Below are 26,290 nucleotides of genomic sequence, written 5' to 3'. Positions count from 1 at the left end.
TTTTTAAATTTTTTAAAAATTTTTTTTTCAACGTTTACTTATTTTTGGGACAGAGAGAGACAGAGCATGAACGGGGGAGGGGCAGAGAGAGAGGGAGACACAGAATCGGAAACAGGCTCCAGGCTCTGAGCCATCAGCCCAGAGCCCGACGCGGGGCTCGAACTCACGGACCGCAAGATCGTGACCTGGCTGAAGTCGGACGCTTAACCGACTGCGCCACCCAGGCGCCCCCCCCTTTTTTTTTTTTTTTTTTAATTTTTTTAAAAAATTTTTTTGTTTGTTTCTTCACTTCCATTTCTTTCTACTCTTTTTTTTTTTAAGTTTTTTTTTTTCAACGTTTATTTATTTTTGGGACAGAGAGAGACAGAGCATGAACGGGGGAGGGGCAGAGAGAGAGGGACACACAGAATCGGAAACAGGCTCCAGGCTCTGAGCCATCAGCCCAGAGCCCGACGCGGAGCTCGAACTCACGGACCGCGAGATCGTGACCTGGCTGAAGTCGGACGCTTAACCGACTACGCCACCCAGGCGCCCCACTTTCTACTCTTTTTTTTTTCACTTAGTTTTGCTGACGATGTCATCTCTGTGTGTGCGTGTGTGTGTGTGTGTGTGTGTGTGTGCATGCACATGTATGTATGTATTTGCTATTGTTGGGGGGAATGTAATTAAAAATAAAATCTCTTCTCAACCCATAAAACCTCCCCACAGACGTAGAAGAGAAAGAAAACCGTTTTGTCACTAAATAAGCATTAAACCGGGACGTGATGCATACCATAGACAATCTGCTAAGAGATTGCAAAGACCAAAATCTTACCCATTTCTATAGCCAAGAAGATACAACTCATTACAGACATGTCCTCAAGACAAACACTCCCTAGCCCTGAAGAGGACCAGAAAGTACCATTTGTCACACATTGCTGATCCTAGATTCACTTGATACGTGGAGTGGCTTCTCTGTGTTTGCTGATTGGTTTCACCCAAAGGAAAAACAAAATTCTCATATCCTTGTGGCAGGTGGTAGTTTTGAAACTTAGAGCGAGGAGCCTGAGGAACCTGCTGAAGTTAGGCTCCTACCTACCCACAAAAACTGTGACTACATTTCAGAGAGGTGGCGCCCAGGTCTTTGAGAAAGACATTCCTGGGTTGTGAAGTGGTCAAGAAGTCTATTTACATTAAAAAAATAATAATAAATGTTTTTTTTTTTGTTTTTTTAAAAAAAATTTTTTTTCAACGTTTATTTATTTTTGGGACAGAGAGAGACAGAGCATGAATGGGGGAGGGGCAGAGAGAGAGAGGGAGACACAGAATCGGAAACAGGCTCCAGGCTCTGAGCCATCAGCCCAGAGCCTGACGCGGGGCTTGAACTCACGGACCGCGAGATCGTGACCTGGCTGAAGTCGGACGCTTAACCGACTGCGCCACCCAGGCACCCCAATAATAAATGTTTTAAAGAAAGAGAAGGAACTTACAAGTTTTCTAAAGTAAATGCTCTAAGAAAAGGGAGGGGAGGGGTAATAAGTCTCTAACAGGGAGGATTAAGCCTCTTTCTTTTTTTATTTTAACTTTAAACAAATTTTCATTACACAAAAGTTGCCACATAGTTGGCTGTTTCTCTACTTTGTACACAATTATTCTTGCTCTCCACAGAAAGACTGCTCCTTAACTTTTCATCTGGTGATGGCAAGTATGAAAATCCCGATTTTAACATCATAGTAGTAAAAATGCCTCTTTTTATTCAAAAGTACAAAATACATTCTTTGTGAGCATGGACAATGACAGCAGTAAGTCAGAATTTGTTGTCAACCGAAACCAGTAACTGATGGTTATCATGATTTTCTTAAACACCAGCCAGACTTTTCTTCAGTCATTTCCTCCAGTGGAATTCTCTGAAGTTATTGTTGAAGGGCCCTGCCTTGAGTTTCCTCTCACAGTTCATTAGTAATGGTAAGACACTGTTCTAGGAATTAGAACATTCCACCTTCCATACCCCCTCCCAGTCTACCCATTCCACCCATTCCTGGGTCCTTTTCTTCTTTAGGAATCCCGGTGACGACGACTTCTGCTATAGTTAACAGAAAGGCAATTCTAGCAGTATCTAGTAAAGTACTTCTTACACCCTTAGTTGGATCAGTGACTCCTTTTCCCACCATCATTCAAAAAATCTCCAAAGCATGGCGTCATAACCAACTTCTAAGGGACTTTGCATACGTTTCTCAACTATCAAGGATCCTTCAACACCTGCATTCTTAGCAATGGTCATCGCAGGAATTTTGAAGATCTTCATTAGCTGGAGTTATTGGATCCAAGGCTGGAATGCACCAAAGCAGGGCACAGCCCCTTCCCAGAGAATCTTCAGTAGCAGCTCGTGGAGCATTGAGGGCATCTGTAACTCTGTCTTTCTTTTCACTCACTTCAACATCATTTGTCCCAGCCTTCGGCACAGCTACTCAGAGTTTTGCCAGATGTTCATTCAGCTTTTCTTTTTCATATTCACTAGTTGTGATATCTAACTGTTGATTTCAAGTGATTTTTTTGGATACGTTTTTCAATTTGAGCCTTGTCACCTTTTCCTTTTAAGAGCATGGAATCATCTTTGGTCATATTGACCTCTCCAACTTTTCCTAAGTCATGAAGCTGAACATCTTCAAGATTTAGAGTCAATCTTTCTTCCCCAGACACTGCACCACCAGTAGCAATAGCCATGTCTTTAAGCAATTTTTTTTCTGTTGTCACCAAAACCTAGAGCTTTGGCTGCTTACCACCTGAAGACCAACTTTTAACCTATTCAAAACAAGTGTACTCAAAGCTTCTCCGTGAACATCTTCAGCAGTTATGAACAGGGACTTGCAGTGAGCATTGGCATTTCAAGAGCAGGTACAATGGACTGGACACTAGAAATTTTCTTTTTTTTCTGTTTTAGACATTTTCTTTTCACTCAGTAGAACATAGTCATCTTGGAATTCACATTTCTTTTTTCATTTTTATTTTTTTTAATGTTCATTTTTATTTTTGAGACAGTGAGAGACAGAGCATGAGTGGGGGTGGAGCAGAGAGAGAGGGAGACACAGAATCCGAAGCAGGCTCTAGGCTGCGAGCTGTCAGCACAGAGCCTGACACGGGGCCCGAACCCACAGACCGTGAGATCATGACCTGAGCCGAAGCCGGACGCCCAACCGACTGAGCCACCCAGGCGCCCCTCACATTTCTGATCTTTTGCTGTGTTAATGAAGTACAGAGAAATATAACCTCGATCAACCTTTATGCCTTCAATAATTTCTAATTCATCGTTTCGTGTTTTTCCAACCTTTACTGTGATGACGCCCTCTCTTCCAGCCTTTTTCATTGCATCGGAAATGATGTTGCCAACTTCTTGGTCCCCACTTGCAGAAATCTAGCCATGTGAGCAATTTCTTCTGGGGCTGTCACAGGTTTAGACTGCTTCTTAAGTTCAGCGCTTACAGCATCAACAGCTAGCATCACACCGCTCCTGACGTCCACTGGCTTAGCACCTTTGCTAACCTTCTCGAAGCCTTCCTTGGCAATAGAGCGTGCCAGGACACAGCAGTAGTGGTGCCATCGCCAGCCTCTTCGTCTGTGTTATTGGCAACATCTTGAACAAGTTTAGGGCCAATATTTTGATACTTATCTTTTATTTTTATTTTATTTATTTATTTTTTTTAATTTTTTTTCAACGTTTATTTATTTTTGGGACAGAGAGAGACAGAGCATGAACGGGGGAGGGGCAGAGAGAGAGGGAGACACAGAATCGGAAACAGGCTCCAGGCTCTGAGCCGTGAGCCCAGAGCCTGACGCGGGGCTCGAACTCACGGACCGCGAGATCGTGACCTGGCTGAAGTCGGACGCTTAACCGACTGCGCCACCCAGGCGCCCCGATACTTATCTTTTAAGTGCATGGACTTTGCAACGGTCCTGCCATCTTTTGTTACTTTGGGACTTCCCCAACTCTGTTCAATAATCACCGTTCTTTCCTTTGGCCCCGTAGTAACGGCTACAACATCCGCTAAAAGGTCGATACCTTGGAGCATTAAGGCTCACGCATCTGCACCAAATTTTGTATCTTTGGAGGCCTGAGTGAGATGAGGAGCCAGTGCCCTGGACCCTGGCCTACTTTGGCAAAAGACTGCAGGTAACTGAAACATTTTTGCAGGGCAGTGGCAGGGCGTGCGGGCAGCAAGGCAGGCCATCGGAGGCGAGTGAGGCAAGGCTCATCTTTTTCATTTGTGTTTGCCCTTACACTATCCTGCTTGCTGTTGGCTTTAAGGGAGGATTTGGGTGTGTAGAAACTATTTTCAGTATGTATATTCCTTTCTTTCAGTTCCAGAAAGTTAATTTTGATGTTTTTCCTATAGGTTCTTGAATTGGTTGCTTATTTTTATCTTCCTTTTATGTATTTGTGTTTTGTGTTAATTACATAAATAATATATAATATCTTTTCTTTTAATCCTATGATTTTTTTATTTTGAGAGAGAGAGAGAGAGAGAGAGAGAGAGAGAGAGAGAGATCATGAGAGGGGGAAGGGCAGAGAATAATGAAGAGAGAGAGAAGCTGACAGTGTGGAGTCCGATGTGGGGCTTGAACTCATGAATGTGAGATCATGACTTGAGCTGAAGTTGGATGCTTAACTGACTGAGACATCTAGGCATCCCAATCCTATGAATTAAAAAAAACTTTTTTCCGATATTTATTTTTGAGAGAGAGAGAGCGAGACAGAGTGTGAGCAGCGATGGGGCAGGGAGAGAGAGAGACAGAGACACAGAATTTGAAGCAGGCTTCAGGCTCTGAGCTGTCAGCACAGAGCCCGACGTGGGGCTTGAACTCACAGATGGCGAGATCCTGACCTGAGCTGAAGTTGGACAGTTAACCGACTGAGCCATCCAGGCGCCCCAGCTGTGAATTTTTAAAACATTCAAAACATTTAAAACATTTTAAAACAATGTTAACAAGAATTGCTAAAATAAAAATCCCAACAACACCAATTGCTGGCGAGGATGTGGAAAAAATTGTATCTCTTGAATTGCTGGTGGGAATGCAAAATGGCCCAGTTACTCTGGAAAATGGTTTGTCAGTTTCTTTTAAAGTTAAACATCAGCTTCCCATTGGACCTAGCAGTCCTACACGTGGGTATTTGCCCTAGTGAAATGAAAACCTAGGACCACCCAAAAACCTATAAACAAATGTTTATAGCAACTTTATTTGTGACAGCCCTACACTGGAAAAACCCAAATGATCTCAATGAGCGAAAGGAGAAAAAAAAAATCTGTACTAGATCTCTAGAATATAATACTATTCGGCAGGAAAGAGGAATGAGTCATTGATGCACATGGAAACTTGGATAGACCTGAAAGACAAGCCGAGTGAGAGAAGCCAGTCACAGAACATTTCATTCAGCGGGTATCCTAGGAAACAGCAAAACCACAGTGATGGAAAATAGATCAATGGTTGCCGGGGGTTGTGGTGGGGTAAGAGTTTGACTAGAAAGAGGTATTTTTTAGGTGATGAAGCTATTATTGTATGTTCTGTTTGTGGCGGTGGTTACACGAATCTAAACGTGTCAAAATTCAACACCGGGGAATAAGGCGGGGACTTGGTGTGGTGCTACGGTATCTTTCGTCTTGGGTGTCTGTCGTGGCTTTTGCACAGCTTCCAACCGCACTATGTTGGGACAGAGCATCTGAAGGTTCACAGCCTCTGTGGTCTGTAGGAGCCACTCTGAGGAGGGTCCAGGGGAGAATTTGCCATTTTCAGTGGAAAACAAGTGGTGGTTACTAAATATGATGACTGTGTACTTTGGATCTGGATTCACTGCACCTTTGTTTATAGTAAGACACCGACTGCTCGAGAAATAAGAATGTTTTAAGTAATCCATTAAGCAGATGTGAAAAGGAACATTTTAAGAGGTGTGATCTCTTTTCAAACGCTTGAATTCAACATACCCGGTATGTTTTTTTTTTTTTTTTAATTTTTTTTTTAACTTTTATTTATTTTTGAGACAGAGACAGAGCATGAACGGGGGAGGGGCAGAGAGAGAGGGAGACACAGAATCGGAAGCAGGCTCCAGGCTCTGGGCCATCAGCCCAGAGCCCGACGCGGGGCTCGAACTCACGGACCGTGAGATCGTGACCTGAGCTGAAGTCGGACGCTTAACCGACTGAGCCACCCAGGCGCCCCTACCCGGTATGTTTGTTAATGAACTTGAGGCATGAAAAACAACCATGTCAAAATTCAAAGAACTGTATGCCAAAAGAACAAAAAGCCAAATTTACTCAATGAGATTGAGCAAATTATACAAAATAATTGTGTCATTCTATACTTATGGGTCCTTAGCTTCCTTGTGGCAATTTAATATGTCCAAGAGCTCTTTTCACATCTAAAAATGTGGATCCTCGGGATTCTTTCTAATTTTACATCACTCTACGCATATGGATGTACAGTGGTTTAGCTCAAAACAGTACCCTTTTGATGAACTTGTATCTTATTTTTCCCATTTCTCCTTTTACAAACAAAACGGGAATGATTATTTCCCATCACATTTTTTAAAAAGATTTTAAAGTAACCTTTACCCCCCGCCCCCCAACATGGGACTCGAACTCACAACCCCAAGACCAAGAGTCGCATGCTCTACTGACTGAGCAGCCAGGCGCCCCTCCCAGCACTTTAAATAGTTCTTCTATTTGTGGTCATGCTGCCAGTTCTACACACGGTTTAATTTGATTTCTTTTGCTTTTAATTTTTAGGGATTGCTTTAAAAATTGTGATATTCTTATATTAGGTCAAATATTTAAATGATTCCAAAGTCAGATCTTCCAAATAGGGTATATTCAGAGAAGTCTAGCTTTTTTTTTTTTTTTGAATCTGTCTTCTCTGATTCATTTCTTCCTGCTCCTCTAAATAGATGTGCACTTACATTTTTTCTTTCCTTTTAAAAATAAATGTATCTAATGCTTTTGTTTTCATCTCCCTTCCCTTCCATCACTCTCTCCTCAGTATGGAGAATTCCAGGTTACTTACGGTCATTGAAGCCAGGAACAAGGGAGCAGCAAAAGCCAGAGGCAAGAACTTCATGCCTGAAGGATAGGGACATGTTTGGGGACAGTGCAGTGGGGTGGATGGACAGAACTACCTATGTCACTTGCCTGGAGCTCTAATGTTTATACGACTTCAAATGAGATCAAAAGTTGAGCAGTGAGCAAGTAATAAAGTAAAATAAAGCAGAAATCTCCGCCATTAGGGCCAAAGGATTTGGTCAGACTGTCTCATTGGCTACTGCATACATTTGCGGAGTTCTCACAGAATATCTGGAAGACTAGCATCCAGTCTTTGAAAATACACTTTCTAGCTACTGTTGGTAAGGGTGAGGCAACACAGGGACAACTGAGTACTGTTCCTGTGAGTTTAAATCAATGCAGTATATTTTGGAGAGCAATTTGCAATATATATTCAATGTCTAAAACAAAGTTAAACAGAACGAAACTATGCTACTCTTTGACCCAGAATTAACACGCATAGAATAAATGGATAAGTTCACAAAGATGTCTAAGTACTATATTTCCTTCTTAGCATTGCTCGTAATGAGGATGTGAAAATGTAAATGTCCATCAATAGAGAATTTGCTGATTTATGGCACATAACACATTAGAATTCCATGCAGCTTTAAACAGTGTTAATCGAGGACAAGATTAAAAGCTGGTGTGATCTCTTTGAAAAATGAGTGAAAATTAAGTGAGAAAGGAAAGTTATGGGATAGTATGAGCTAGTCTTTGTTATATGTATTTATACATATGCATATATATGCATAAAATATAATCTGGAAGGATATGTACCCCCAATTTTAAGGGTCTTTATCTTTGGGAAGGAGTATTTGTGATTTTATTTTTCATAATTTTATGTTTCTCTATATTTATGACTGTTTCTACTATTGTTGTTTGTTTCTCTTGCTTTTTACACTCCACATGTAAGTGAAATCATATGGTATTTGTCTTTCTCTGTCTGACTTATTTCACTTAGTATTATACCCTCTAAGTCCATCCACGTTGTTGCAAATGGCAAGATTTCATTCTTTTTTTATGGCTGAGTAATATTCCATTGTGTGTGTGTGTGTGTGTGTGTGTGTGTGTGTGTGTGTATCTCTATCTCTATCTATCTCTATCTCTAATCTATCACATCTCCTTTATCCATTCATCTGTTGATGAACACAGGTTGCTTCCATATTTTGGCTATTGTAAATATTGCTATAGTAAACATAGGGGTACATATGTCTTTTTGAACTAGTGTTTGTGTTTTCTTTGGGTAAATACCCAGAGGTGGAATTGCTGGAATGTATGTATTTCTATTTTTAGTTTTTTTGAGGAACCTCCATACTGTTTTCCAGAGTGGGTTTTTTGAAAAATTTTGAGATGAATATACTTATACAGCAATATTTGCTTTCTTTCCTGATTAACACAAAAGATTGATTGGATTCAAATCAGGTTCACTGGAATCCAAGATCTTTCCTGTGTTAAGCTTTAGTAACAATTTCAAGGATACAGGTAATTATGAAGCACAGGGAAAACATGCAAAAGTCTCAGGTGTTCATGTCACTTCCCAGCTCCCATGTGCCTCATTAGAATGAGCTGCGGATTGGGTTTAATGCAGGAGATTTCTGAGTGATGTCTAAGTGATGCATGTGAACGTATCACACAAAGGGGGATGTTTCCTTAAGAAACATTTCCATTTTAGTCTCTGAAAATTACATAACGTTATACATGCATGACATTTTTTAAGGAGCCATGTCTTTATAAATTATAGATTCCAGGTTTGTTCACTAGAAACAATTCTAGATGTATTCAGAGCAGATTATTCTGTTAGCTAAAGACTGCTGCTAGTGAATGCTATTGGTGAGTTCTCCGGGTCTGCTTGCATGTTTAGAAGGGGATCTGATAGAGTCAACATTATTATTTTTCTTTCTTTCTTTCCAGGAGCATCCCTGATAAAGGGAGAAGATTGATTGTAGGACTGTTGTTAACCCCTTTCTTCCCATCTCTCTCTTTTTTTTTAAAGTTTATTTATTTATTTTGAGAGAAAGGGAGACAGAGAGAGAGCACAAGTGAGGGGCAGAGAGAGGGAGAGAGAGAATCCCATTGCTAGTGTGGAGCCTGATGTGGGGCTCGAACTCACAAACTGTGAGATCATGACCAGAGCTGAAACTAAGAGTCAGATGCCTAACCAACTGAGCCACCTGGATACCCTATTGTTGTTTCTTCTTCTTCTTCTTCTTCTTCTTCTTCTTCTTCTTCTTCTTCTTCTTCTTCTTCTTCAAATTTTTAATGTGTTTTTAATTTTTGAGAGAGACAGAGACAGAGTGTGAGTGAGAGAGGGGCAGAGAGAGACACACACACAGAATCCGAAGGAGGCTCCCGGCTCTGAGCTGTCAGCACAGAGCCTGACTTGGGGCTCGAACCTACGAACCACGAGATCATGACGTGAGCCGAAGTCAGATGCTCAACCGACTGAGCCACCCAGACGCCCCTTGTGTTTCTTTTTTTTTTTTTTTTTAAAGTTTATTTATTTTTGAGACAGAGAGAGACAGAGCATGAACGGGGGAGGAGCAGAGAGAGAGGGAGACACAGAATCGGAAGCAGGCTCCAGGCTCTGAGCCATCAGCCCAGAGCCCGATGCGGGGCTCGAACTCACGAACCGTGAGATCGTGACCTGAGCTGAAGTCGGACACTCAACCGACTGAGCCACCCAGGCGCCCCATGTTTCTTAATAACAATTTTAAGTACTTTCATTGTCATGGTTCCTATTCTGTGCTCTAATGCCATTTCTCCTAAATTGCATTTACAGTGTGTTAGCCAGAAGGAAAGGCAATAATCCAAGTGCGAACTCACCAGGTCTTAAATTTGGCAAATGTAGGAGTTGTCCAAGTTCTTTGGGTTTATTAAATCCTTTAGGATAGGCATATTTGCTCCTCTTCCTCTTTATAATGGGTGACTAGCAGATGTCACGATCAAGTCCTTTATAGCTTTTTCTAAGCTGTTGCTAAAAGTCCAAGGTGAGGTGGTCCGTGTAGGTACCTTAGTATATAACTGGCACTGGGCTCATGCTCCAAAACTGTTGTCACTGGGAGTTGGGGTTGTGTGGCAACTAAGTGCAGGGACTCTGTTGTTAGACAGGCATGGATTCAAGTCCTGGTTCTATTACTTATCTGTGACCTTCAGCAGTTTTACTAAAACCTCAGTTGCATTATTTACAAAAATGTAAGATTCTCAAAGTTCTCAGTACTGTACTTGGCACTTTAAAAATGTCCGATAACCCTTAAATACTCTCGTTATTAGTATTGCTTTTCTATAGATCTTCTTCCTGGTTGCTATCCTTCCCTTAGTTCCCTGCGGTATTATAATAGAGCACTTATTAATTCACTGGGTTGGCTTTGAATTGAGCTTCCATTTATTGATCTTGTTCACCAGATCCCTTTTTAATTCTCAGATTCTGCAAGTGTTAGAATGCATCAGCGATAAACCCTGGATATGTGGAATCCGGAGTTATAAGGGCTTCTTTGTCATATATGTGTAGAATCTGTAGACATTAGCTCAGTGGTACTTTCACCATGGTCATGCCTTTGTTTCCGGGATTGTGCTCAAAGCTGAAATTCAGGATGGAGGACAGACGGTAGGAAACACGGTGAGTTCTGTGTTCTTTCTTGGCCCAGACTCACTCAAGAGGGGAAGCAACTGACAGTATTAATGGTGATTTGTCATGTAATTCTTAAGCCAGCTTGTTTTCACCCAGAAGAGACCGTATAGTACGCTCTCTGCATCTTGTCTTACCTTTTTTTCCTTAGATCCTCAGGAAGCCTGATAATTTTATCAGAATATCAGCGCAGGTCTGCAGTGTCCTCATCAGACCTGGCGAAGACAAAGTAGTTGGTAGCTTAGTTGCCTGCTACATACGGCCAGGAAGTGTAGGAAGCCCTCCCTGAAAATAACGGGCCTCTGAATTTTCGCAGCATATTGAGAACGTTCTCTGGCTTGTGCCTTCCGGATTTTCCCGGGGCCAGGAGTGGGCAAAATCTTCCCAGCTGGTCTAGGTTTCAGTGCGAGCTGCTCTATCACTTGTTGTCTACTCCTTTCATCCCCACCATTGTTTTCGATCTCAGCTATTGAATTCAACACCCCTCCGTGACACAGACTCATTGGTCTGGGCAAGGCTCATCTCTTACTTTACCCATTCATTTCTTGTTAACTCTATACCCTATTATCTTTCCCCTCCCTCCCCTTGGCTCTAATGAATTTAATGAATATGTTTTACATGTTCTTTCTTTCAGTTTTATTGAGGTACAATTGGCAAGTAAAAATTGTACATATCTAAGGTGGACAACACGAGGGTTTGATATACACGTATGTTGTGAAGTTACCACGATCAAGCCAATTAAAACATCCGTCACTTCCTATAGATACTGTTTTTTTGTTTGTGGTGAGAACACTTAAGATCTCCTCTCTGCACATTTCAAGTACACGGTACAGTATTACTAACTAAAATCACCATGCTGTACATTAGCTTTCCCAAATTTATTTTTTATTTTTATTAAAAAAACTTTTTTTTAACGTTTATTCATCTTTTGATAGAGACGGAGCGTGAGTGGGGGAGGGGCAGAGAGAGAGGGAGACACAGAATCCGAAACAGGCTCCAGGCTCTGACCTGTCAGCACAGAGTCCCACGCGGGGCTCAAACTCACGGACCGCGAGATCATGACCTGAGCCGAGGTCGGATGCCCCACCGACAGAGCCACCCAGGCGCCCCAGCTTTCCCAGATTTGTTAATTGTACAAGGGAAAGTTTGACCATCCTCTCCCCGTTTCCCCCATGCAGCAACTGGCAACCTCCATTGTACTTAGTGCTTCTCTGAGTTCGACTTTTTTAGATTCCATACATAAGTGAGATCATGCAGTATTAATCTTTTTTTTTATTTTTTAAATTTAAATTCAAATTAGTTAACATATATTATAATATTGATTTCAGGAGTAGAATTTAGTGGTTCGTCACTTGCATATAACACCCAGTGCTCATCACAACAAGTGCCCTCCTTAATGCCCGTCACCCATTTAGCCCTTCCCCGCACCTCCTCTCCAGCAACCATCAGTCTGTTCTCTATATTTAAGAGTCTCTTTTGGTTTGCCTCCCCTGTTTTTATTTTATTTTCTTTTTCCTTCCCTTCCCCTATGTTCATCTGTTTTGTTTCTTAAATTTCACGTATGAGTGAAATCATATGGTGTTTGTCTTTCTCTGATTGACTTATTTCACTTAGCATAATACACTCTAGCTCCATCCACATTGTTGCAAATGGCAAGATTTCATTCTTTTTGACGGCTGAGTAATATTCCGTGTGTGTGTGTGTGTGTGTGTGTGTGTGTGTGTTATGTGTGTGTGTGTGCATGTATATGTGTTTGTACCATATCCATGCATGTGTTCTTTATCCATTCATCAGTTGATGGACATTTGGGCTCTTTCCATAATTTGGCTATTGTTGATAGTGCTGCTATAAACATCAGGGTGCACGTGCCCCTTCGAATCCGCCTTTTTGTATCCTTTGGATAAATACCTAGTAGTGCAATTGCTGGGTCGTAAAGTAGTTCTATTTTTAATTTTTTGAAAAATCTCCAGCCTGTTTTCCAGAGTGGCTGCACCAGTTTGTATATCCCACCCACAGTGCAAAAGTGTACCCTTTCTCTGCATTCTCACCAACATTTGTTGTTTCCTGAGTTGTTCCTTTCAGCCGTTCTGACAGGTGTACGTGTTCTTTTAATTGTGTTGTTTTCTGCATATATTTTAAGTTTACGTAAACGGTATTATATGTCTGTTCCTTTTTTTTCCCCCACTCAGGGCTATAATAGTTAATGTCTACGTACATAGCTATGTGTATACCGAATCTGTTGCTCCCATCTTACATGTTATATTCTAAAGTATGTATTCATATAATTTTATTGATCCATGACTCCAGAATGGCTGTCCAGATTGCCTTAGATTGGTATTGGTGTTGCTAATACCAATAATGCTGCAGCTAACTAATTACATAGTACATGTCCTCTTAGGACTTGGGCAAGAATATTTTTGGGATATAATGAGGAGTAGAATTCTTGAGTCCTAAGATAAGTGTATAACGAACTTAATGAAGTACTAGATTGTTCTCAGAAAGATGAACTGTCCATACTTCTTCAAGTAGTATTTGAGGGTTCCTATGTTTCTACATCTTCTCTAACATGTGCCATTATCCAGTTTTCTAATTTTACCAATGCCATTATTGGTTTGATTTGCTTTTCTCCAATTACCAGTGAATCTGAGCATTTCCTTATATGCTTTGGTGACTATAGAGTCAACATAATCCCTATCAAAATTGAGCAGGATTTCTCTTCAGAAACAGACAAGCTGATCTTATCACTTACGTCACAAGACCAAAAAAAAAAAATTAACAATTTTGAAAAAAGAACAAAGTGGCAAGGCTTTCATTTGGTGAATTCAAAACATATAAAATGCAGTCATCAAGACACTCGTAGCACCATAGGAATAGAATGCGACCCCCTTAATCTAATAAAGATCCCTTGGTCAACAAGCTAAAACCACACAGTGTACATGTCCCCCTTCCCTTCCCCTACAAAATTATTCCTAATGTAATTCTTCCCCTAAGATGTGTCTTGCCCTGTCCTTTCTTCTTCGGCCTTTCTCTGATCATTAAAAATCACCCATGTGGGCATATATAAAGTTATCTAGAGAGGGAAAGGCTGATGGGTTATCACTCCAGGTTGAGAAATCCCAAAGTTGATGATGACACGGACCACTGGTCTGTACCACAAACCTGTCTCTGCCACAGGCAGCCCTTTCAGAACTCAGAGGAGATCCTTGAAGAACCACTCAACAGATTACTCTCCCTCTTCCCAAATTAAAACAAAATGAAGCTGAACAAAGTCAAAGCTGCTCCCCTTCCCAGAACAGGAGTTTACTGGGGCACCTGGGTGGCTTAGTCAGGTTAAGTGTCCGACTCTGTTTCTGTTCAGGTCATGATCTCACGTTTCTTGGGATAGGGCCCCGTGTTGGGCTCTGTGCTGTCAGCGCAGAACCTGCTTGGGATGCTTTCTCTCTGCCCCTCCCCTGCTCTCTCTGTCTCAAAATAAATAAATAACACATTAAAAAAAACCCCAGGAGTTTACTTAGAGGGCTCATCTGAAAAGAAGAAAACTACCACTTCCTGCAAAAAGCTGTTATGTGTGAAATCAAGCGGAGCCTGGCTAGACTCGTGGGGACAGTGCAGGGTGCTACAGGTGGCTGCTAATTTTGGAGGACCATTGACACCTTTGGTGCCTTTCATCAGAGAAACAGTTTTGGCTTTAGGCCCATGGAGCTGCCCTAAAAAGAAGCATTTCTGATTATAACAAATTACTCTTGGGCCCTGTTCTTCTTTTCATGGATAGTTAGATCCTAAGGGACTCCATGGTTTGGGTCATCCTCTCTCTGCCATGCTTTGCCTTTTCTTACTCAGATGTTTTTCTTACCTTAACTGAGCTTCCTGGGGTCATGTCCAGATGGGCAACCTAGATTAGGAGAGGAAGTTTTGTGATGGAGCAGCGCGCGGAGAGGCTGGACTTATTTTTTAGATTCTCACTTCAGCAAGCATTTTTCTTCACAGCTCAGGAGATTCATGGTTGATGGAGGTACTGATTTCTTTTGGAATCTGGAGTATGGCCAGTGGATGACCATTGCTGGAAGGTCAGACACTCCACTGGAGGACCAATTAACAAACCAGGAATTGAGAGTGGATAGAAGAGAACAGCTCTCCCAATGCAAAAGAAATTCATGCCCAAGTGAGCAAGGGTTCAGAGACCCAGGGATGGAAGGAAATGTTAAGCGCTACCCTACATGGTGTCATACATTATCTTGTAACAGCCATGTGAACTTGGGTCTTCACTAACCAAAGACATGGGACCGATGCAAAGACTTGCTTCTTTTACATCATAATATATTAATTTTTTTGAAGATTTTATTTCTCAGTAAATCTCTACACCTAATATGGGGCTTGAAGTCACCACCCCAAGATCAAGGGTCACATGCTTACCAACTGAGCCAGCCAGGAACTCCCTGTTTGTTTTTTATGTCTATTCTATTCCTTTAGACTGTAATTCCCATCAGAACAAGACCCTATTTATCTTGTTCACTTTGGAGCCTCAAGGATTTAGTATTTAACCTGATATAAACTAGGTCCTCGTTAGGTAGTTCTCAGATGAGTGAAGAAAGGACTGGAAATGAAGATGAACACAGGGCTGCCTCGATTTATGACACGGAAGGAAAATAACCCATTTCTATTGAGTATAACTGAGCTACAGAGTGTTCCAGGGGTGGTATATAAGTGATATCCTTTAGTACTTAATTTTTTTTTTAAGTTTATTTTTGAGAGAGAGACGGAGTATGGGCAAGGGAGAGGTAGAGAAAGAGACACAGGATCTGAAGTAGGCTTTAGGCTCTAAGCTGTTGGCACAGAGCCCGATGTGGGGCTTGAACTCACGAACCGTGAGATCATGTCCCAAGCCAAAGTCGGACGCTTAACTGACTGAGGCACCCAGGTGCCCCTGGGTTCAACCTTTTTGACAGTAATATTTCACAGTATTACTGTGTGTTTCGTATCGCACCCCATCAGGTGGCACACATTTTCAGAATGTGCCAGTATTAGTCATGGTGAGTCTGGACACTGGATTAAGGGGGTGCTGCCAGACCTCTGCCTTCTAACATCACAGCTCCCCCTCTGTCACTGGCTAATAATCTGTGGCTCTCTGTAAAACTTTGACACCAAGCGAGTACCTAGTTCTCCATCAACATTTCACCTAATTTTTTAAGTATCCAGTTACGACTCTTCTAAAATTTTTTTTTCAACGTTTTTATTTATTTTTGGGACAGAGAGAGACAGAGCATGAATGGGGGAGGGGCAGAGAGAGAGGGAGACACAGAATTGGAAACAGGCTCCAGGCTCCGAGCCATCAGCCCAGAGCCTGACGCGGGGCTCGAACTCACGGACCGCGAGATCGTGACCTGGCTGAAGTCGGACGCTTAACCGACTGCGCCACCCAGGCGCCCCATAGTTACGACTCTTAATCTGAATCAATTGTTTCATTTGGGACTGCATATTGGTGCATATTGGTGACTTTCTCATTCTGTCATGTGAGGAATACATCTTTTTGAGGTCCACTACCATATGTGTGATGAAAGGGTGCAGGCATGCTATGTCTCGGGTGATAATGTCTCAGGCCTGGCTGAATTGAAGTAGCCATCCTTGTGCCTAGGTCACTTTCTCTAGGCACCCCACCAGCCGTCTGTCCACTCAGTTCTTTACTCTCTACTTGCCAATCCTGGGATCACTGAGCAGGTGTCTTACTGTGTTTGGGGCACTATCATAGAGTAACGTAGAACAGGAAGTTTATAAACAACAGACATTTATTTCTCATTTCTGGAGGCAGGGAAAGCCAAAATCAAGGCTCTGGCAAATTCAGGGTCTCATGAGGGCCTGCTTTCTGGTTCATGGACAGCTGTCTTCTCACTGCATCTTCACATGTTAGAAGGGGTGACCGAGCTCTCTGGGGTCTCTTTTGTAAGGTTACTAATCCCATTCCCAAAGGCCCACCTCCAAATACAAACACATTGGGGGGTATGATTTCAACGTACAAATTTTTTTTTTTAAGATTTCATTTTTAAGCAATCTCTACACCCAACGTGGGGCTCAAACCCACAACCCTGAGATCAAGAGTTGCACGCTCCACTGACTGAGCCAGCCAGGCACCCCTCAACATGTGAATTTTTAAAAAATGTTTATTTATTGTTGGGAGAGAGAGAGAGAGAGGCAGGGGGAAGGGAAGAGAGAGAGGAAAACAGAGTATCTGAAGCAGGCTCCGCACTGACAGCAGAGAGCCTGATGCGGGGCTCGAACCCACAAACTGCAAGATTGTGACTTGAGCCAAAGTTGGCCGCTTAACCAACTGAGTCACCCAGGCTCTCCTGACATGTGAATTTTGAGGGGACATAGACATCCAGACTCTCAGTCTTCTAGATTTGACCCTAGGTTGTTGGTTAGCCCAATCTGAACTCTATGTGCCATCACCAAGGCATTTCAGCCAATCACTGGCGGAAATGTCTGTCTCATGGAGTTTCTTAGTGATTGAATTGAAGGTTCCAACTTTATATTCCAAATCCTTGGGTTCATCATATGAAACAGGCATAGCCTTGTGGAATGTATTAGTTTGTGTGTGAAGCAGTGAACACCACAGATTAACCTCTCTGACTAAATATGGAGACAGGGATAATTTGTAATAGAAAACCAACTCAAACCAATTTAGGCACAAGAAGACATTTATCCACCCAAATTTCTGAGGTGTCTAGAAATGTGGCTGCTTCAAGCAAGCCTGGTCCAGTGATTCCAATGTCATCGAGCTTCTCTATCCATATGCTTCTCGCTGGGTGTTCATCTTGTTGTCCTGTTCTGCGGACAGAATTCTCTGTGTGATAGAGAATGTGGCCGAAAGCAGCCCCAGATTCATTCCTTTACAGGATGAGGCCCTGAGACAAGATCCTGGTTCCAAATGGAAATATCCCGGGAGAGAATTCTGACTGGTCCAGCTGGAGCCATGTGCTACACCATTCACTTTGGCCAGGCCAATTTCAAAAAAAAAAAAAAAAAAAAAGTGAGGCGTGAGTTTGTGTACCCAGCTGGTGGTCAGGGGGAGGAGGTTGTTTGATTGAAGGAGTCAGAAGATGATTTGGTCTGGGAGACAGAGGGAGAGCTAGACTCAGAGAACAGTGACTATTCAGTTCCTAATGGAACCAGCAGCCGATTTTCTTTACATATTCCTTTGCTGATTAGTCTGCATTTAACAAGGATTGGTTAATAGTTAACTGGTTGTAGGCTTGCAGACTCCTAGATCGCCCGGATGAGAGAGCAGGGCAACGAGCAAGAGGAGATAATCTGCCCTGATAGGGGTGGGGGATGGGAGCTGAGATAGGGGATGTGGGTAGGGGTGAGGGGGTTGGGGGCTGAGATAGCGGATGTGTGGGGGGGGTGATGGGGATGAGGAGGGGTGCTCTGGTAGCAAAGATTTCCTCTGACACTCATCGTCTATACACTCTGCCTCTCTCTCAAAAATAAATAAACATAAAAAAGAAATAAAAAAGAAATTAATGTAGCTTAATCATACCCAGTTTACATTCTAGGTTAACTAATATGAAAGGGTGATTAGTTTTCTTTAAAACTCACAGATGTAATCTACATATACACGATTTTGAGAATAATTTATTTTTTATTTATTAAAACTTTTTTTAAAGTTTATTTTGAGAGAGAGAGAGAGAGAGAGAGAGAGAGAGAGCAGGGGAAGGGCAGAGAGAGGGAAGAGAGAATCCCAAGCAGGCTTTGTGCTGTCAGCGTGGAGCCCGATGTGGGGCTTGAACCCACAGACCGTGAGATCATGACCTGAGCTGAAACCAAGAGTCGGACACAACCAGGTGCCCCGATTTTGAGAACAATTTAATACGTGAACTTCAACAATACAACTCTATTCTAATGTCATTATTTGAAATATAAAGAAACAGATCCTTACAAGACCAAAATAACCCATAAGCCATGAGGTTGGGTTTTATATTTTTCCTTATCTTTAAAAAAAATTTTTTTAATGTTTTTTATTTGTTTTTGAGACAGAGAGACAGAGTACCAGCGGGAGACGGGCAGATAGAGAGAGAGAGGGATACACAGAATCGGAAGCAGGATCCAGGCTCTGAGCTTTCAGCTTTCAATGTTTATTTATTTTCGAGAAAGAGAGAGCACAAGCTGGGGAGGGGCAGAGAGAAGGGGACAGAGGATCTGAAGCAGGCTCTGTGCTGACAGCCCCGATGCAGAGCTTGAACTCATAAACTGAGATCATGACCTGAACTAAAGCCAGATGCTTAACTGACTGAGCCGCACAGGCGCCCCAGGAAAAGTGGCCTTTAAACTGAAGGAGGTGCTAGGTAGCAGAGAGGAACATGCTGCAGACCTGGAGCAGGGGTCTGTGCCATTGTAAGTTGGGCAATAAGAGGAAGGGAGTGTGACTGGGATCGAAGGAAGTAGATTCTGGGATGTAATGTGACGTTTACATCTGTATTTTGTGAATGGTTGAACAGATGCTCGTATAGGGATAAGTGATCTGTTCAAAGCCAAACAGCTAAAAAGGGCTGGAACTAGAATGCTAGCTCAAGAGCATCAGATCTGAATTTCTTACATGCTCTACCACAGCCCTCAGAAACATCACTGTCTTCTGAGTAGGACCATCCCCTTTCGCTTAACAGTTCTGTAGCTACTAGTCTGTGCCCTCGAAACTCTCTAACCTGATGCTGCCCAATACGGTTGCCATGGGACTCTTGAGCACTTGGAATGTGGCCAGTATGGATTGAAATGTGCTGTAATGGTAATGTACATATGAGATGTCAAGGACTTAGTAAAAAAAAGAAAAAAAAAAGAATACAAAATGTCTCCGATCATTTTTATATTGATTTTTATGTTGAAATGATAATGTTTTAGATTTACTGTGGTCGATAAAATGTATTATTAATATTCATTTCATCTATTTCTTTTAACTTTTTCAAATGGAGCTATTAGAAAATTCTCGATTACCTACATGGTTTGCATCTGTGGTCTGTCATCTGTTGGAGGCACCACTCTGCCTATCGCCTGTTGTCCGTCCCCTTGGGAATCTTGTTGAAATGTCTTGGGCCAGAGATGGAAGTCCTACACCTTCTCCCTTAGCCGTCCTCCCTTTCCCTGTTCCCCCAGATTTTTATCTTAAATGGCGCCATGAGCTCTGTGCTGACCGCTCAGAGCCTGGAGCCTGCTTCAGATTCTGTGTGTCCCTCTCTCTGACCCTCCCCCGTTCATGCTCTTTCTCTGTCTCAAAAAAAAAAAAAAAAAAAACATTAAAAAAAAAATTTTAATGGCTCCCATGAATTAGGTTATGTTCTTCTGCGGGGAAGGTAGACTTAGTCTGCCCACATTCTGTCTTGCATATGGGCCTTTTCTAAAAAACCTATGAAAAAAGAAAATAATGACGATATATTTTTTTTTTGTCCTGTTACCTCAAGAAAGGCGCATCAGATGAGAACCATAAATCCTTGTTACAGAGGCCTAATCTGGGCTATCCGTGAGCCAAGTTCAGTGCTCACGTTCTCCCGGGCGTGCAAACTAAAATTCCACTCCTCTCTAGCTCTGTTTCCTCTGTGAGGTTTCCGTGAGAACGATAACATTATGTAAACTGTAGGTGATTGAACGGTATTTATTGAATGACTAATGACTGAGGAAACAGTCCTGCGTTTCATTTTACAGCCAGCAAAGATGGAGAGGAACCTGGTGTTTTTTTTTTCAACGTTTATTTATTTTTTGGGGGGACAGAGAGAGACAGAGCATGAACGGGGGAGGAGCAGCGAGAGAGGGAGACACAGAATCGGAAGCAGGCTCCAGGCTCTGAGCCATCAGCCCAGAGCCTGACGCGGGGCTCGAACTCATGGACCGCGAGATCGTGACCTGGCTGAAGTCGGACGCTTAACCGACTGCGCCACCCAGGCGCCCCAGAACCTGGTGTTTTAAGGGAAAGACTCCTCTGCTCATCTGCTTCCTCCGGCTCCAGTCATGGTGTTGAGAGTGTCTATGGCGGTGGTGCTGGTGGTGAGGAGTCACTGGCCGAATCTCTGCTTTCTGTGGTGTTGTTCTTGGCAGAAATTGCAGTGTATGTGATCTTGCATGAGGTCGTAGGGTTGGTGATGGCTGAGTTTACAGTGGTGGCATTTGGGATGAGGAGGGGGTGGACGTTGGCAAAAGGGTTGATGCTTTTGGTTCTGGGGAGAAGAGATAAAATTTGGTATTTTGTTTGTATCGAAGCATCAGAATTCTTGGTAACTTGTAGGTGTTCTTGGGAGTTCCCTTCAAGTGTGTGGGACATTGCATTTTGCATGTAGTTTCTTATCATTTGAACCACTTTCTGTCCAATGCAACATTTTCTCTTCTTGCATTTCTGTATCTCTGTTTCACCTACGGCACAGTAGTCTTTGCATCTCCCAAAACCCATTAGACATCTTCTCAAGCCAAAGTACTCTGCACAAAGAAAAGAAGAAACCATTGAGCTAAGGTTAATAGCTACATATGATATTGAGACTGTTGGAGGGAGAGGAATAGAGTAAGAGGTTGGTTGTTTATTAATGCTAAGTTTTTTAAAAAAATGTTTTGTTTTATTATTTTTGGGAGAGAGAGACAGACTGTGAGCAAGGGAGGGACAGAGAGAGAGGGCGACACAGAATCCAAAGCAGGCTCCAGACTCCGACCTGTCAGCACAGGAGCCCGACGCGGGGGCTCGAACTCACGAACTGTGAGATCATGCCCTGAGCCGAGGTCGGCCACTTAACCGACTGAGCCACCCAGGTGCCCCTATTAATGCTAAGTTTTAAATGCAGGCTTAGGGATGTTGATGAAAGTACCTGGCAAGCTAAGAAAGTCTCTGTACACCCCTGAAATCCAAAAATCTAGGGCACATAGAGGAAGGGAGAAAAGGGAAACACAACTTTTTGCTTTAGCATACTATTTTATTTATTTATTTATTTATTTATTTATTTATTTATAATTTATTTTTTAAAGTTTATGTATTTCAGAGAGAGAGCATGAGCAGGGGAGGGACAGAGAGGGAGGGAGAGAGAATCCCAAGCAGGCTCCTTGCTGTCAGCACAGAGTCCCCTATGGGGCTTGAACCCACCAACCATGAGATCATGACCTGAGCTGAAACCAAGAGTCAGACGTTTAACCGACTGAACCACCCAGGCACCGCCAGGATATGATGTTAGACCCCCCCCACTTAGTATCTTAGACACTTACAGGGCATCACTGTCTCTCCTCCTGATCCTAGGAAATACCTACAAGAGCAAAATCTGTCATAAAGCTAATCCAAGAAAGAATTTCAAAAGACAGCAATAGGACTTTCAGGAGAGCTGACCTCTTGCCAAACCCAGTGGTCCATGACTTCACTCTCCTTGACTCTTGCTTGACCTGTGGTTCCTCGGGCGTAGTGTTCATCATTTTCAGCCTCTCTGGACATTCTGTCCCTCAGATAATGTCCCTTATTCCTAATCATAGCCATAGTCTCATATCTACCAAGGTAACTCCCACATGGTTATCTATAGCCCTACATTCTCTGCTTTGTTTAGAATCTCATCTTCACCTGATTTTTTTTTTTTTTTGTCCCAATGTCTTCACCTTTTTTTCTGACTCAGGAAAGTTCTCCCTTGCTCTATAATCTTACCAATTCAACTGATTTTCCATAAATAGTAAGAGGCTTATGTAGTACCTAATGTTCACATACATTTCAACACCCTTTCTCTCCAGAGACAAAACAGTAAACTTCGTATATTTCAAGCAGGTGCATGGGTTAACCTGCTATACTCATGTGGAATCTGAGGCTCAAAGTGGCTAAATGACTTTACCCAAGACAACACGGCCATACCTGCTTATGTTACTTCTCTTAAGGTCCCAAGGTAAAAACATTAGAAATATCTTGACTCTTTCACTTTCCCTTCCCTGACCCATTGCCAGTTTTTCTAAATATCTGGGTGATTCTTGTTTTCTGAAACAAGTCTTAACGCTTCTCTTTTCTTTCGAAAAAACAACACTCAGTCCTCTGGTTTAGCATTTTGCCACAATGCTTTCCTAGATGCCCTGATGAGTGATTTGGCAGTTTCCGAGAAGACAAAGCCTGAGAAAAGGGAGGAAACTTTACGAATCTGAAAAAGTTGAGACGGAGAACAGAGACCTTTTTACTGGATCCTTAGAGGAGATGTTTTGAGCACAAGGGAAGGGACTTCGTATTACACCAGAGTATAAACTGATAAGAACATTTGCTTCAAAAGATGGTTTAAATTAGAAATAGAGCAAAAATGAGGTAGACCTGGCTGAGTCCCAGATGATAGCTATGTAGAGGGCAGGAAGGCAGCCTTTATATGTTGGATAGTTTCTGAGCACACACAGAAAACAGCCTGCTTTCCTGTAGCTCTGCGTATATCCCTATCAGCAGAGTCTAGGATTGGGGCCTATGGGGATGTATGGGGGACCGTGCATGACTGAGGCAATAGGCAAACTCTTCAGCCATCTGTTTGGGCATCTCATCTGTCAGCATTTCTTGGGTTCCCATTGTCATGGACAGCCAAATCCCTGCTTCCTCACACGACCCCTTTTAATCCCATGATTCCACATTACCTGTGTTCACCTGGTACTGTAGCATGAGGCTGGCAAAGATAGGAAAAAGGAGCTTCATGGCTGGGTGCCGGAGAGGAAGCCTTCGATCTGGGTTGGAGTTCTTGGGCTCCAGCCTTTATTGGCCTCTTCATAGCCTGAGGCCGTGAGCAGTGAAGTGCAGCCACGGCTCACAGCAGTTGTATTTTCACTGATTCTGTCTGAGAACAGCTTTCCTGAACGCTTTTGTGCAACATACTTCTGCTCTTGATCCTGCGGGAAACATAAGACATATAAGATATGAGTACTGGCATCTCCACCGGTTAGCATGGGCACTGGATTACCGTGATAATTCGGTGTATGTATGTTGAAGGAGTTTGTTGGAGGCAGCTCTTGGCATAACTTAAAAAGAAATTATTTATTTTGAGAGAGAATGAGAACGAGCTAGCAGGGGAGGGGCAGAGACAGAGAGGGAGAGAATCCCAAGCAGGCTTTGTGCTGTCAGCACAGATCCTGATGTGGGGCTCAATCTCACCAACCGTGAGGCCATGACCTGAGCCGAGATCAAGAGTCAGTTGCTTAACCAACTGAGCCACCCAGGCGCCCCTTGGCATAACTTGAACTTTTTTATTGAGATATAATTGACATATAACATATTTGTTTCAAGTGTTCAACGTAATGATTTGATATTTGTATATATTGTGAAATGATTCTGACAGTAAGTCTAGTTAACATCCATCACCGCACTTTTAAGATTTACTGTCTTGCAACTTTCAAATATACAATATAATATTATTAACTGTAGTCACCATGTGGTACATTATATCCCTGGGACTTACTAATTTTCTAACTGGACATTTGTATCATTTGATGATCTTTACCCATTTTGCCCCCCTTCACTCCCCCCACCCTAGGCAACCACCAATCTGTTCTTTGTATCTATGAGTTCATTTATTTTTAGATGCTGCATATAAGTGAGATCATATGGTATTTGTCTTTCTCTGTCTTGACCTAATTCACTTAGCATAATGCCCTCAAGGTCCATCCGTGTTGTTGCAAATGGCAATATTTTCTTTCTTATGGCCCATTTTATATATACTACATTTTCTTTATCCATTCATTCATCAGTGGACACTAAAGGTTGCTTTGATGTTTTGCTATTGTAAATAATGGTATAATGAACATGGGGGCGGTGTAGATGTATGTCTTTGAGTTAATGTTGTTGTTTCTTTCAGAAAAATACCCAGAAATGGAATTGCTGGATCATAATGATAGATCTGTTTGTAATTTTTTGAGGACTCTCCATACTGTTTTCCATAGTGGTTGCATCCATTAGCATTCCTACCAAAAGTGCATTAGGGGTCTTGTTTTTCCCACATTTTTGCCAACACTTGTTATTTCTTGTCTTTTTGATAATAGCCGTTCTAACAAGCATGAAGTGATATTTCATTGTGATTTTGATTTGCATCTCCCTGGTGATTAGTGATACTGAGCACCTTTTAATGAACCGCTTGGCCCTCTGTGTGTCTTCTTTGGAAAAATGGATCGATTCTCTATCCATATGTAATTAGATATGTTGTTGTTGAGTTGTATGAGTTCTTTATATACTTTGGATATTAACCCCTTATCAGATACATGATTTGCAAATATTTTCTCCCATTTGGTAGGCTGCCTTTTTCTTCTGTTGATGGTCTCCTTTGCTGTGCAGAACCTTTTTGGTTTAATGTAGTCCCATTTGTTAGTTTTTGCTTTTGTTCCCTTTGCTTTTGGTGTCAAATCCAAAAAATCACTGCCCAGACTGATGTCAGGGAGCTTACTGCCTATGTTTTCTTCTAGGAGTTTATGTTGTCAGATCTTATGTTCAAGTCTTTAACTTTGAGTGAATTTTTGTGTGCAGTGTGAGGTAGTGGTACAGTTTCATTCTTTTGCGAATTCTTTTGTGACTGTTCAGTTTTCCCAACACCATTTATTGAAGAGACTGTCCTTCCCCTATTGTATATTCTTGGCTTCTTTGTCATTAATGAATTAACTATATATCTGTGAGTGTTATTTCTGGGCTCTCTCTTCTGTTCTATTGTTCTGTGGGTCTGGGTTTACGCTAAGACCATACTGTTTTGATTACTATAGCTTTGTAATGTAATTTGAGAAAAGGAAGCACAAGGCCTATAGCTTTGTTCTTTCTCAAAGTTCCTTTGGCTATTTGGGATCTTTTGTGGTTCTATTCAACTTTAAGGGCTGGTTGTTCCATTTCTATGAAAAATTCCATTGGAATTTTGATAGGGACTGCACTGAATCTATAGACTGCTTTGGGTAGTATGTCCGTTTTAACAATACTAATTCTTCTGATGCATGAGCATGAAATATCTTTCTGTTATTTGTGTCACCTTCAATTTCTAGCATCAATATCTTATACTTTCAGTATGGGTCATGAAAGTATAGGTCACCTCCTTGGTTAAATTTATTCCTAGCTATTTTATTCTTTTAGGTGAAGTTGTAAATGGGATTGTTTTCTTCATTTCTCTATAGTTCATTATTCATGTTTAGAAACACAACCGAGTTTTGTGTATTGACTTTGTGCCCTGCAACTTCACTGAATCACTTACTAGTTTTACCAGTTTTTTGGTAGAGTCTTTAGGGTCTTTTGTGTAACAATATATCCTGTGCCAATAGTGACAGTTTTTCTCCTTCTTTTCTCACATGGATGCCTTTAATTTCTTTTTCTTGCCTAATTGCTCTGGCTAGGATTTCTCATACTTTGTTGAAATAAAGGTGGTGGGAGTGGGCATCTCTGTCCTTTTCCTGATCTTAGAGGAAAAGAGTTCAGCTCTTCTCCATTGAGCATGATGTTAGCTGTGGACTTGTCATATATGGTTTTTATTGTGTTGAGGTATGTTCCCTCTATAGCCATTTTGTTGAGAGTTTATATTATAAATGGATGTTGAATTTTGTCAAATGCTTTTTCTGCATCTATTGAGATGACCGTATGGTTTTTATCTTTTATTGAGTCACATGACGTCTGATTTGCAGA

The 26,290-nt window shown here is 42.0% G+C and overlaps 1 protein-coding gene and 2 pseudogenes across 1 annotated transcript; 1 reads left to right on the top strand and 2 right to left on the bottom strand.

Moving 5' to 3' along the window:
• Nucleotides 1-1,631: 1,631 nt before the first annotated feature.
• Nucleotides 1,632-4,188, bottom strand: LOC122466952 (annotated as a pseudogene).
• Nucleotides 4,189-5,675: 1,487 nt separating this feature from the next.
• On the top strand, nt 5,676-5,867 carry LOC122466951 (annotated as a pseudogene).
• A 14,810-nt stretch (nt 5,868-20,677) lies between these two features.
• On the bottom strand, nt 20,678-23,428 carry DEFB129 (defensin beta 129). Its single transcript, XM_043602664.1, has 2 exons — nt 23,287-23,428; nt 20,678-21,141 (listed from the first exon to the last, which is right to left on the bottom strand). The coding sequence occupies exons 1-2, from the start codon at nt 23,342-23,344 to the stop codon at nt 20,696-20,698; spliced, it is 504 nt and encodes a 167-aa protein (XP_043458599.1). The 5' UTR covers nt 23,345-23,428; the 3' UTR covers nt 20,678-20,695.
• Between the last annotated feature and the right edge of the window lie 2,862 nt (nt 23,429-26,290).

This window comes from Prionailurus bengalensis, chromosome A3 (genome assembly GCF_016509475.1).
Source record: "Prionailurus bengalensis isolate Pbe53 chromosome A3, Fcat_Pben_1.1_paternal_pri, whole genome shotgun sequence".
Lineage (NCBI taxonomy): Eukaryota > Metazoa > Chordata > Mammalia > Carnivora > Felidae > Prionailurus > Prionailurus bengalensis.
This window is presented reverse-complemented; position numbering and strand designations above follow the sequence as displayed.

Coding starts and splice junctions, on each gene's coding strand:
- DEFB129 (XM_043602664.1), bottom strand. CDS start 23,344: ATGAAGCTCCTTTTTCCTATCTTTGCCAGCCTCATGCTACAGTACCAG. Junction 21,142..23,286: donor ACAGTACCAGGTGAACACAG/GTAATGTGGAAT, acceptor TTCTTTGTGCAG/AGTACTTTGGCTTGAGAAGA.